Raw genomic sequence first — 12,160 nt, 5'->3', positions numbered from 1 at the left:
AGAATTAACGACATAGAAAAGATCAGCGTTGGATAACGGTCAAATTCTAAGTAGCTTGCCTGAATGCTTGCCTCATCATAGGACATAATACATTACGATGCATTTGAAACCCTGCTCCCGTGCCCCCTCTACGATGAAGTCAGTCACAGTTTCTCTGAGTTGGCCATTGGGGAGATGCTTGTGTCTCTGGCTCGGGGGAAGTAGAGTCTGACTTGCGCGAGATCCGGGACAGATAGGATGTCAGGGAGCGAGATGATATGACCAGGTCCTCTGCAAAAGTACTTTCAAAGACCAGGCACACAGACTGATGAAACTTCCTCTGGAAGTCCTCGCACATAAAGACATATAGAAAGGGGTTCAGGCAGCTGTTGAAAACTGCCAGGCTACTGGACAGTGCAACACCCCCGTACACTAAAGATTTGAAAGTTTGGTCGACTGCTACCACGCGACAATAATAGTCTGTGAACTGGAACACGTGAAATGGCAGCCAGCATATGAAGAAAGCCAGTATGATTGCAAACATGATGCGGAGAGACCTTTGCCCTAGTCTCTTCCTATGGAGGCGTCTGGCACGCATTCCTATGGCGACATAAGACCCAATGATGACTACGAAAGGGATGAGGAATCCCAGTACAAAACGCAACACGATGAGGTCCTTATGTCTATTAAGAGTAACGTTTGAATAGCAGTATGTTTTGCCGTTCAGAAATATGGTTTCTCGGTTGACAATGTACGGGATGCTGCAAATCAAAGAGACCAGCCAGATCCCAACACATGTGAACTCAGCCTTGCGTGTTGTGCGTTTATTCTGGGCCCACACTACCACACATGTGCACAGGCAGCGGTCTACACTGATGGCCGTCAGGATGAAGATACTAGTGAACATGTTTAGCACATTCACCATGCTGTTCAGCTTACACATAAAGGGTCCAAAGATCCACTCAAAATTGTGAGTTGTGTGAATGATGCTAATGATTCGAAAGGCGGTAAAGAGAAAGTCGGTAAAGGCCAAGTTGAGGAACCACACTGAGTAGACTGTTTTTGTCATCCTGTATCCTGTCACATAGATGACCAGACCATTACCAATGGTGCCGGTCACAAATGTCACATAGTGGATCACCAGAGATATTGTCGTCAGCCAGCTTGGGTTTGGTCTTGCCCCTTCAGATGCCCCCAGGGTGATATTCAAGGTGATGTTCTGTAAGCCTAAAATCAGAGGGAAACAGTTTGACATCAGTTGCAACTTTAGCTGAAAACATTGGTGTCATCGTCATGTACATTTGTAAAGATATGATTTTTTTTTTTTAAGTACAAATTGAGATTTTTCTTTATGGACTTGGAATTGACCGAGATTTGGTAGGAGATGACCATACCACAACGCCCATGCCTATGCAACTGATTACCATATAATATACACACCTGATACTCATCAGATAATCCAACATATCACTCAGGCTAGTTAGTAGACTGATATAAATACAACTTGAGAACCACAGACAAAGTCCATAAGAAAGCTCGGGGGGAAAGATGGGAAGAAGTATAGTCTTGGGCACCATAGAGTTACTGTGTAAACAACACATGCTGGACTTGAGATTTCACAACAATGCCAGAGCTGTATGGTGCCCTTGTTTTACTGTGTCACCACAAGAAAGGATCCAAAGACATTCACTCACATTGAGTTCTGCAATACATACAAAATACCAGTATTGGTATATTGCATGTATCTCTAGTATCTCATGCATCTCTAGTTTTGCATCCCATCCCCTCTCCAACTCCGTGTGTTCCGTCTGTATTACTCTCACTCGACTCCTTCATTCCTTAATTCGTTCATGCTTGTTTTACCTTCAATTAAAACTAAAGAAGATATCCATTGCTGGTGTGGTCTGTAAATGTATATTTGTGACTATCCATTGTTTGTGGTACAACTAAATGTTTTGAAATCCCCCCCAAAAAAGGAGTTTCCTAAACATGACTTGTATAATTGTGGAAAAAAAAGAGATTAAGAATAGTAGAAGTAGGCCTACTTATTGTTAAAGTTGCATTATCATAAAAGGAAAAGTTTTAGAGCAACTTACTCATCGTTGTTTCCATTGTAACGAATAAAACCTGGCTACTCTCACCACAGATGACATGGGTAAACAAGCTGTTGCTGCTGCACTCTTCCTTCTACTTCTCTCTCAACCCCCTCCCTCTCTCTCTCTCTCTCTCTCTCTCTCTCTCTCTCTCTCTCTCTCTCTCTCTCTCTCCACAACATGTAATCTTGTATGTAATCAGAAGTAACAGAGACAACAGTTTGAACAGCTTTGTTTCATTGCTTTTCTTTTATTTCTGATTCATCCACTATAGCAACTTATTTTTTTGGACATGCATCAGGCTCTGAACCTAGTTAGAGGCCATGGTCTGCTCAATCCAGCCACGGAGATAGGAGACGCGGGCGTACACAGCAGGGGTGCGCACATTGCAGTTGCTGGTACCCCAGGACACAATTCCCACTTGGTACCAAGCAGATCCATTCTGGCAAACCAGGGGGCCGCCAGAATCACCCTAGTGGACACAGAGAAGAGGTTGCTTCAAGAAACAAAATGTGCAGAATACAGGAGGTCAAGAAAAGGCAGACAGGGAGAAAAGTGATGGAAGCTGCACACGGCAGTTATCCCTGAAATATTTTTGAACTGGTTCCAGGAGAACTGAGTTACCTGACAAGATGATACCCCAGAAGCTCCAGCACAGATCATGGCATCCGAGATCCTGTTCTGACCCCAGTACTGCTTGCACTGAGCAGGGGTGAGCAGGGGCAGGGCCACCTGCTGGAGGATGGCTGGGCTTGCTGGAAAACGCAGGAGGAAAACAGAGGAATGGGTGAGCATGTGAAGCTGTATGTGTATATGCATACACATGTGTGTGTGTGTCCCTTTTCCACTGACAGTTCAGGAGTACAGTTGAGAAGAGCAAGACCAAAAATTCCAATGAACCAGTACTTGTTATCAATGGCAAACAACTTGAACTTTGTACTGGGGCTACACTTCCACTCACAAGTAGTGCCGGTTTTCCCCCAGCCGGTGGTAACACAGCGGGTGCCAGAGTTGAAGTTGAAGGAGGCCAGGCACACAGGGGACACGCGGTTGGTCATCTGGACTGGGGAGGACAGCTTCAGCAAGGTGACGTCGTTGTTGAAATTCTGGCTGTTGTAGTAGGGGTGGGTGATAGCCTACAGGGAACATTTACATTTAGTCATTTAGCAGACGCTCTTATCCAGAGCGACTTACAGGCAAGTTGGGTGAAGTGCCTTGCCCAAGGGCACAACGTCATTTGGCAGCACAGGGAATCGAACCGGCAACCTTCAGATTACTAGCCCGATTCCCTAACCGCTCAGCCACCTAACTCCCACAATGCACAGATGCCAATACAGAGAGGTTGACATTAACTCAATCATTAAATTACATTACACTACGTTTCATTCATTTAGCAGACGCTTACAGTCATTATGCCTGGCAAGCGTTTTTTTTAGCTTGACCATTGACCAAGATGTCCCAGCTGCTTTAATTTGTAAATGATCTCTTCATCGGGCGTAGAATCTTACCCTGGCAATGCTTTTGACCTGAATCTGCTCAGTGTTGGAATTGCGATTGTGCTCTCCTAAGATGACACGGTGACGGCCAGCACTGTGGTAGAAGGGGGGGGGGGGGGGGGAGAGAGAGACACATGCACTGTATATCTGACAGTGATAATCCTGATTTTAGATTTTAAATCTAGTTGGACTTCTAGAGTCTTAATTGAATCAAATTACATATTATTTTGAGAAATCAGGTGAATTGTTTTTACTGCACCGCCCGCCAGATGTTCTTGTTTTAAGCATATGCAAGCACTTTACTTACATCATGCACTTATATTTCAAGGGAGAACCTTTTATAGTCTGACACAATGCTCCCACTGACAGTATCTGCCATAAGGGCAGGTGGGGGACAGAGGTGAAGGGCAAAACTACTTACCTGACACGGCAATGAGCAGCTGTGACCACCCAGTATGGGCTGAGCAGAGACCCTCCACAGAAGTGGAAGCCATTGGTTTCCTGAAGGAAGAGGGATTTGGGATTCCTGTCGCTGAGCAAGTCACTCTGGAAGAATTTCTGAAAAATGTGTGTGTGTCTTTTAAAAAGGTGAATGTAGATTACCTGAAGGGACACCTGCCACGGCCAGGACCCGGATACTGCATTCTCTCCATTCACAATCTTGTTGTAGCCGCTCACCTGGGGCTTGATGGAGGGCACTCCGCACCCTAGGGCCCAAAACCGACACCATCAGAAGAAAGATTGACCACCACTTCAACCCATGTCATGAAAGTCAAACGAGCTCATGGCATCTTGTCCACCGCTCCATCATCACATCACACAACATTTGTACATGTTCACGTGTGCTTGTGTCCGTCATGACCTGGTTCCCCTGACGGCACAAGGACTCGGTGTTCCACCACCGACTGTGCCACAATGTGACCATGGCAACACTCACCCAGTGCAGAGGCCACTAGAGCAAGACAGCTGACAATCCAAAGCATGGCGATGGTCTCTTGGCTTTACCACTCTGGCACTCTGCTCTTATAGTGTTCCCTTGTCATACCCTGAGCACTCCCTGTGCGTACCAGTCACAGGTACTTCCCATGGCTGATAGGCCTGGGAAACAGGAGTGTTTCAGGCTGCTGTTGGACATGTGGAGATCTCTCATCAGTCATATTGGTATTCAGACCTATCCACACATTTCTCAGAAGCATACTCGTGTTTGACCAGCACAAATGGAGTAGTCAGCAAAACAAGTCTTTGCACAATGTTTTAAAAGGTAGGATAACACCTTATCATCTGGGGAAAGTGGACAAATGTGTCAGGACAAATGCGACTGGATCTCTGCCAAGACCTTGACTTATTTTCTTCTCAGTTAAGGTGAGGCCTGCTACCAATCATCAGGAACCATATGTCTACTTCTAGGCCTTATAAGTTCACCAAAGTATCCCCAAGGATGGAAAATACATGCCAAAAGGATGAATGCTAAAATCTTGGCACATTATTTTGTTCAAAATGTCATGAATTCTTGTAAGAATAACACTGAAACTTTTAAGGTACTGAAAACAGGACGTTTACTGCAAAAATCACATGCGGATCTTGCAAATGCAAGCACTTGTGTGGTAAGGCGAAGTCAAACAACATTGATGGTATCTTTCATAAAGCCATTTTGTAACTGCGACACTTACTCATTGTAGTTGTCCTTACTTGTTTTTGTTTGCTCTTTCAGTTTGTTGCTATAATTTGATATTATAAATACTATAATGATTGTATATTATGATTGTAATAGAAAAACCAAAGTAGAAGTGATTAATGGAACATATTATATATTGCTGAATATAAGAGACAGTCCAGAATATAAGAAGAATCCTAAAGCTTTAGCTTTTAGTCGCAGTCTCTGGTCTGTTCTTTTCATGTTATTTGTATTTATTTGCGTATATTTGCGTTCTTTGTTATTTTGTTCCATTGCATCTTTAACAGGAATTCTCATAAATATGATTACATTCTAGTCCCAAAGACACAAAAACACAAAAACACGTCTCAGAATCCCACAGCTTTATTTATTCTTAACAGAGTGAAGAAAGCTGTTTAGCTGTTTAGGTTTGATTGGGAACATCTGTTGGCCCATGTGTTGGGGATGTGTTTGAGGTAATGTTGGGATCTGAGATGATTTGATGTGGACTTTGGGGGTTCAGTCCACCTCCTCGATGGTCGGACCAGAGGAGGAACCACCACCAGCACCACCAGGGAAGCCCCCTGGCATGCCCCCTGGCATCCCCCCTGGCATGCCCCCTGGCATGCCCCCAGCACCCTGGTACAGTTTGCTGATGATGGGGTTGCACACTTTCTCCAGCTCCTTCTGCTGGTGTTCGTATTCCTCTTTCTCTGCAGTCTAGATGGAGGAAGGAAAAATAGATGATGGAAAACAAGGGAGAGAAGAGGCAGAAGGGTGGACAAGCAGAGAACTTGCTCAGTATTCCTGAAACGTCCTCACTTCTAAACAATGACGCGGTAGAGATCGTTTCCTTTACCTGGTTCCTGTCCAGCCAGGCGATCACTTCGTTGCACTTGTCCGTGATGGTCTTCTTGTCCTCAGGGCTGATCTTGTCCTGGAGCTTCTCATCCTCCACGGTGCTCTTCATGTTGAAGGCCAGAGACTCCAGAGAGTTCTTAGCTGTGACCTTCTCCTTCTGGGCGTCGTCCTCGGCCTTGTACTGGTCAGCCTCCTGCACCATGCGCTCAATATCCTCCTTGGTCAGACGACCTGGGAAAGGAACAATACTCTGAAACTGGTGTGGTTGTGTGCCGTGTGTTTGTTTGTGTGTGTAGTGTGTGTATGCAGTGTGTGTTTCATTTAGCCTGCTGCTTCCTTTCTTTATCTTCCTCCAAATCATTCTTGGAAACCTCTCCCCCGTCACATGCACAAGTTTACCTTTGTCGTTGGTAATGGTGATCTTGTTCTCCTTCCCAGTGCTCTTGTCCACCGCAGACACATTGAGGATGCCATTGGCGTCAATGTCAAAAGTCACCTCGATCTGGGGGACCCCTCTGGGTGCGGGGGGGATTCCCGTCAGCTCAAACTTTCCCAGGATATTGTTGTCCTTGGTCATGGCTCTCTCACCCTCAAAAACCTTAGAGACAACAACCGGGCAGACGAATGAGTTTTAGCTTGTAATGGCAAATTCTGTTTGTAACATTATTTGTTTGATTATTCTGTTCAGTATATCCTGATTTGTGTCAGGAACTAAGGTTATTAACTGGTATATTGAGAGAAAAGAAAGGACTCTGTCTGGTATCATAAATTGAGGAATTTAATACTTAATGGCTGAGACAGGAAGAAGTGCCCTGTTCTCACAAATCCACCATACATGAGGGTATTCTATGGAATGGACAGGTAGAATGGACAGCTGGAAAACTAGTGACTTGACTTATTTGTGGTATAATGTTGAAGGTACTTTGTTATCCCAAACTGTCAGATGTGCTGCATGGTTCCTGTTCCCATCTGATTCTAAGCCAAATATTTTAGTTTAATGATTGGTTGTGTTTCAGAAATACTTGTCCAAAAGACATTTAATTGCTTTGAGGCAAATTTTTCTGTTTTTAGATTGAATGTTTTAGTAGTTGTATGCCATTTTGTAGGACTTTTGACATTTTGACCCTTGGGCTCAGCATCGCGGAAATTTGATTTATTTCCCATCTTAGATATAACTGGCTGCTTTATTTGCACAGGCATGTAACAATGGTTAGGTTCCACCAGCAACAGGGTACCACTGTACAGATGGCCCTTTCGGATTTCTCCAGCCCTCACCTGGATGAGCACGCCAGGCTGGTTGTCAGAGTAGGTGGTGAAGGTCTGGGTCTGCTTGGTGGGGATGGTGGTGTTCCTCTTGATGAGGACGGTCATGACCCCTCCGGCCGTCTCGATGCCCAGGGACAGGGGCGTGACGTCCAGCAGCAGCAGGTCCTGCACGTTCTCAGACTTGTCGCCAGCCAAGATGGCCGCCTGCACAGCTGTGGATGACAACTGGGATTGAAACCATGTGGATGCAAACACAGGCTATGATTCCAACTGTCCACTATGGAGGTGGAGCTTTCCTGGGAAGTATTCCTGGGGTAAAAAACCCACGTATTGAGGTGGAGGGTCTCATATGTATTCATCTAATGTGTTGTGTGTGAAGCAGACTGAGTCACACACCAGCACCGTAGGCCACAGCCTCATCAGGATTGATGCTCTTGTTGAGTTCACGTCCGTTGAAGAAGTCCTGCAAAAGCTTCTGGATCTTGGGGATGCGAGTGGAGCCGCCCACCAGGACGATGTCATGGATCTGAGCCTTGTCCATCTTGGCGTCCCTCAGGGACTTCTCCACTGGCTCCAGGGTGCCTCTGAACAGGTCGGCGTTCAGCTCCTCAAAGCGGGCCCTGGTGATGGAGGTGTAGAAGTCGGCTCCCTCGTACAGGGAGTCGATCTCGATGCTGGCCTGGGTGCTGGAGGAGAGGGTGCGCTTGGCGCGCTCGCAGGCCGTGCGCAGACGACGGACGGCGCGTTTGTTGTTGACGATGTCCTTCTTGAACTTGCGCTTGAACTCAGCAATGAAGTGGTTGACCATGCGGTTGTCAAAGTCCTCCCCTCCCAGGTGGGTGTCACCGGCTGTGGACTTGACCTCAAAGATGCCATCCTCGATGGTCAGAATGGACACATCGAAGGTACCGCCACCAAGATCGAAGATCAGGACATTGCGCTCACTGCCGACCTGGAATGAAAAACAATACAGCACAGGTATAATAGGTAGAATAGAAACCCGTTCTAGAATAGAAAGAAAATTGCTAAAAAATGTGGTGGTCGTTGGTTTTGGGAATATAATTAGGCATCCAAACTGCCATTTGTGTTTATTTATTTTGTCCGTTAGAGAGGACATCTTGGCCTATTTAATGATATCACATATGTAAACAACCTCAGAAATAGCACTGTAATTTGAATTAGTTAATGAAGTGGTAGATACATAACTATAACAAATAGGAAAACAGTGTTTTGTAACTGTGTGACATGTCTTTTCCTTCAAATAAATCCATTAGCCAAACACTTATGTAAACAGATTCTTTTTTTAACTTCCCCCCCCCGTCTATCGCAGAGATATAGACATTTGTCATTATCTTACAGGAGCAACGATTCAGACTTTTTCTGGATCATACTTTTTTGTCCAGGCCATAGGCGATGGCGGCTGCAGTTGGCTCATTGATAATACGCAGCACGTTGAGTCCGGCGATGAGCCCGGAATCTTTGGTGGCTTGGCGTTGGGAATCATTGAAGTAAGCAGGAACTGTGATGACGGCATTTGTTACTGTCTGAGGAGACAATGTTATCCGTTGGACGACTCCGTTTTTTTACAGTTATAGATGATTGTTGCAACAGAGCTGACGGTTGTGACCTACCTTGCCCAGGTAGGCCTCAGAGATTTCCTTCATTTTTGTGAGGACCATGGAGGACACCTCTTCAGGGAAGAAGGTCTTCACCTCACCCTTGTACTCCACTTCCATCTTGGGCTTGCCGCCGTCGTTCACCACATTGAAGGGCCAGTGCTTCATATCCGACTGCACCACAGCGTCGTCAAACTTACGACCAATCAAACGCTTGGCATCTGGGGCAGTGAGAGGAGTGAGAAAAGCATTGTCTGGACAGGATAGATAGACATTTCTGGATAACCTGGAATGATGACAACCCTCAGAATGAATTATTTTGATCTAGCACACCCTCATGTGGAGGAAACTGGTAACTGCAGGAAAGAGGCAGCTTTACCCTTTATGGGAAGCCTGCACCCACCCCTGGAGCACTGACAGTTTTACGGCCCTGCTGTTCCTGATGCGTCCTATAGGGGGAGGCTGTACACTTAGCAGACCTAATTGTCCAGAGAAAGAGGGACACAAAGAAGTAATGCTGAGTATGTTAATTAATCTGTTTAAGTGATTGTTCTTTGTTAGGTTATTGATGGGTAACGACTTAACGCATATTCAGTTACTAACCTTTATATAGTTATTAATCGGGGAAAACTAAAATTAACGAATTTTAGGGTTTCAGTCTAGTAATCTTTCATTCTGATAGGACAGGACTGTTGTTTGCCTATTTACCTGGTTTCCCCTTAAATCGATTCTCGAAATCGACATTTATAACCGCCCTTTCCATAAACGGGAACTAATTGACTAATTGGTTTTGTGAATTAAAATAAAAACATGACATTAAGATATAAAACTGTGTAGTGTAATCACTACGGATTAAAACATCTGTAGATGTTCGCTGTTTGTCTTTATATATAGCCCAGAGGAGACAATTAAGTGTTTTTTGTGAATTGAAACATTACACACATAGTTGGACAATGCAATTACATGATCTGCTACTGTAGTTACTTTTTCTCGTGTCCCTCCTGAACCCTGCTCAGCCTGCTATACTGGCTCATACCTGTAACTGTGCAGCCTCCCCCTATAGGACGCATCAGGAACAGCAGGGCCATAAAACTGTCAGGACCGTAAAACCGTCAGTGCTCCAGCATGGCCGGCTCCCCCATCTCGCTTTCCTCTAACCCACAGGTGTCAAACTCCGGTCCTCGAGGGCCGCTGTCCTGCTTGCTTTAGATGTTTCCCTGATTCAGCTCACCTGATTTGAATGAATGGTTGTTATAACAACCCATTTAATTGAATCAGGTGTGTTGGAGCAGGGAAACATCTAAATTAAACATGCAGGACAGCGGCCCTCGAGGGCCGGAGTTTGACACCCCTGCCCTAACCTCTCCTGTCAAGTTCCCCACTTGACCTCTAGAGGCTTCGTGGGAAAGGCCTTTCTCAGACCCCACTGGTCATTCCCCTTATCAAGTTGGGTGGTGTTAAGCTTCTGAGAAATACACAATGATTGTTGAGGATGGCCTTACCAAACACTGTGTTGGTGGGGTTCATGGCCACTTGGTTCTTGGCAGCATCTCCAATCAGCCTTTCTGAGTCAGTGAACGCCACGTAGCTGGGAGTGGTCCTGTTGCCCTGGTCGTTGGCGATGATTTCCACTTTGCCATGCTGGAAGATGCCCACACAGGAGTATGTGGTGCCCAGGTCAATGCCTACTGCGGGTCCTTTCGACATCCTGCATCAAGAATACAGTAACGATCAATGACGACAACAGAATGAGCCAGTGCATGTTCTATAACTGCCTTAAAAACTATTGATAGGTGCGTTCGACTTCATGCAGCACCGGTGTCGCCTGCAGCCGCCTGCAGCCCGGCTGACTTGAGGCAGCCAATGGCATTCTCAGCTTCAAGGCAGCCGACTGCAGCCGACTGTCGGCGCCGCCGGCGCTGCATGAAGTCGAACGCGCCTATTGTGTGTGTGTGTGGTGTGTGTGCATGTTTGTAGCAGTGATCCTCAGGGATCAGCTGTTCCAGAAGGGTGCATCATGGCGCACTGCCATCCATGCCAACGAGACCAAATCATGACACTCAACACAGCAACACCACCAAGGTGCCACCATGCAGCACTGCCCCCATTACAACCCAGTGTTAGAACTGGACCAATGAAAAGTGACGCATTGATCTCACAAGTCACCAGTGTTATTTTCCGACAGCTGGATTTCTGTGAGTCACAGAAACCCATCCTATTAATAGGAACCATTGAACCTATGGGAATCCAGCATTATTTAATCATTTAATTTCTCTGACACTTGACTGTGACCTTCTTGGCAACATAGTTTTGAGATAGAAGGGTTTCCATGGACTGTTGTGTCAAACCAACCCGAATCATACAAGCTTACCTCATGTGTCAGCATAGAAGAACCAAATCATGTGGTTTTAGGGAGGCCCAGATTGGTAATCACGCACCAAATCAAACAATGTTGCCAAGTGTGTTGCAAGTTGTCACCTTTCCCTTTTTGACCCATACAAACTCTCAAACAATTAGGACAATTACATTTGCACAATCTACACTTATACAAGGTGTGTGTTCGCGAAAATGTTGTTCTTCTGACGAATCACTTTGCGATCAAGAATGGAGGAAATGGATGTGTGGCAGTGTTAGGCAGACCATGTGTTCTTCCACATATGTAACCAGAAATGACACAAGCAGACGCAAGCACAGCCTTTGGTGGTCCTGCCTGGCGCAGAGCCACCCTTGTGACCAGACCCACAGGATCATGCGGAGCGACAAGACAAACACTCAGTAGCTTTTGATGCAGACACGGGCTTCCTCGGGTTAGGCTCATACAACACGTTCCACCCCTCGGTCACAATCAAACAGCTGTTTGACACGAAGCGTGCAAGCGTTTCTCTTTCTGTCAAGACCGGTGGAGCCAAACCTCCAGCTTGACCTGTGTAGCTCCTCAACTAGCAAGCAAAGCAGATCGAGTGCACGGCTTCTTAGAAACGGATTTACCTTGCTCTGTCAGATGGAAAAGACTTGAGAGATTGCTAAGTTTACAACTTTATTTTCACCCTCAACGCTACCCCGGCAGCTATGTTCCACTGCAGTGCTCCTCTCCCTCTTGTAGACAGGCAGACCAAGAGGATGAGCGTCTCGAATCCTCAGCATTTATAGCCACTGAACACAGTCGGGACAGATTCCTTCAAAGGTCAGGTGACT

General features: G+C 45.9%; 3 protein-coding genes across 3 annotated transcripts; all 3 read right to left on the bottom strand.

The window, feature by feature from the left end:
- Nucleotides 1-129: 129 nt before the first annotated feature.
- Nucleotides 130-2,126, bottom strand: LOC146300455 (N-formyl peptide receptor 3-like). The gene is made up of 2 exons (XM_084702397.1): nucleotides 2,076-2,126; nucleotides 130-1,206 (listed from the first exon to the last, which is right to left on the bottom strand). The coding sequence occupies exons 1-2, from the start codon at nucleotides 2,089-2,091 to the stop codon at nucleotides 140-142; spliced, it is 1,083 nt and encodes a 360-aa protein (XP_084558523.1). The 5' UTR covers nucleotides 2,092-2,126; the 3' UTR covers nucleotides 130-139.
- A 176-nt stretch (nucleotides 2,127-2,302) lies between these two features.
- Nucleotides 2,303-4,598, bottom strand: LOC146300454 (chymotrypsin-like protease CTRL-1). The gene is made up of 7 exons (XM_084702411.1): nucleotides 4,506-4,598; nucleotides 4,172-4,275; nucleotides 3,990-4,069; nucleotides 3,581-3,662; nucleotides 3,034-3,208; nucleotides 2,697-2,827; nucleotides 2,303-2,544 (listed from the first exon to the last, which is right to left on the bottom strand). Exons 1-7 carry the CDS (start codon nucleotides 4,549-4,551, stop codon nucleotides 2,383-2,385), a joined length of 780 nt encoding a protein of 259 aa, XP_084558537.1. The 5' UTR covers nucleotides 4,552-4,598; the 3' UTR covers nucleotides 2,303-2,382.
- A 992-nt stretch (nucleotides 4,599-5,590) lies between these two features.
- hsc70 (heat shock cognate 70) lies at nucleotides 5,591-12,109 on the bottom strand. Its single transcript, XM_084702368.1, has 9 exons — nucleotides 11,954-12,109; nucleotides 10,468-10,673; nucleotides 8,981-9,186; nucleotides 8,741-8,893; nucleotides 7,746-8,301; nucleotides 7,359-7,561; nucleotides 6,483-6,681; nucleotides 6,082-6,314; nucleotides 5,591-5,942 (listed from the first exon to the last, which is right to left on the bottom strand). Exons 2-9 carry the CDS (start codon nucleotides 10,670-10,672, stop codon nucleotides 5,742-5,744), a joined length of 1,956 nt encoding a protein of 651 aa, XP_084558494.1. The 5' UTR covers nucleotide 10,673; nucleotides 11,954-12,109; the 3' UTR covers nucleotides 5,591-5,741.
- Nucleotides 12,110-12,160: the final 51 nt, after the last annotated feature.

The sequence above is a fragment of the Hypomesus nipponensis genome, chromosome 2, assembly GCF_054491055.1.
Source record: "Hypomesus nipponensis isolate SF chromosome 2, ASM5449105v1, whole genome shotgun sequence".
NCBI classification, from domain to species: domain Eukaryota; kingdom Metazoa; phylum Chordata; class Actinopteri; order Osmeriformes; family Osmeridae; genus Hypomesus; species Hypomesus nipponensis.
The sequence above is the reverse complement of the archived record's forward strand: the minus strand, read 5'-3'. Positions and strand labels throughout refer to the sequence as shown.

Coding starts and splice junctions, on each gene's coding strand:
- LOC146300454 (XM_084702411.1), bottom strand. CDS start 4,551: ATGCTTTGGATTGTCAGCTGTCTTGCTCTAGTGGCCTCTGCACTGG. Junction 4,276..4,505: donor TCTAGTGGCCTCTGCACTGG/GTGAGTGTTGCC, acceptor TTTGGGCCCTAG/GGTGCGGAGTGCCCTCCATC. Junction 2,828..3,033: donor GGGGAAAACCGGCACTACTT/GTGAGTGGAAGT, acceptor TGCGTTTTCCAG/CAAGCCCAGCCATCCTCCAG.
- hsc70 (XM_084702368.1), bottom strand. CDS start 10,672: ATGTCGAAAGGACCCGCAGTAGGCATTGACCTGGGCACCACATACTCC. Junction 8,894..8,980: donor CTGAGGCCTACCTGGGCAAG/GTAGGTCACAAC, acceptor TTGTCTCCTCAG/ACAGTAACAAATGCCGTCAT. Junction 7,562..7,745: donor GGCTGTGGCCTACGGTGCTG/GTGTGTGACTCA, acceptor TGTCATCCACAG/CTGTGCAGGCGGCCATCTTG.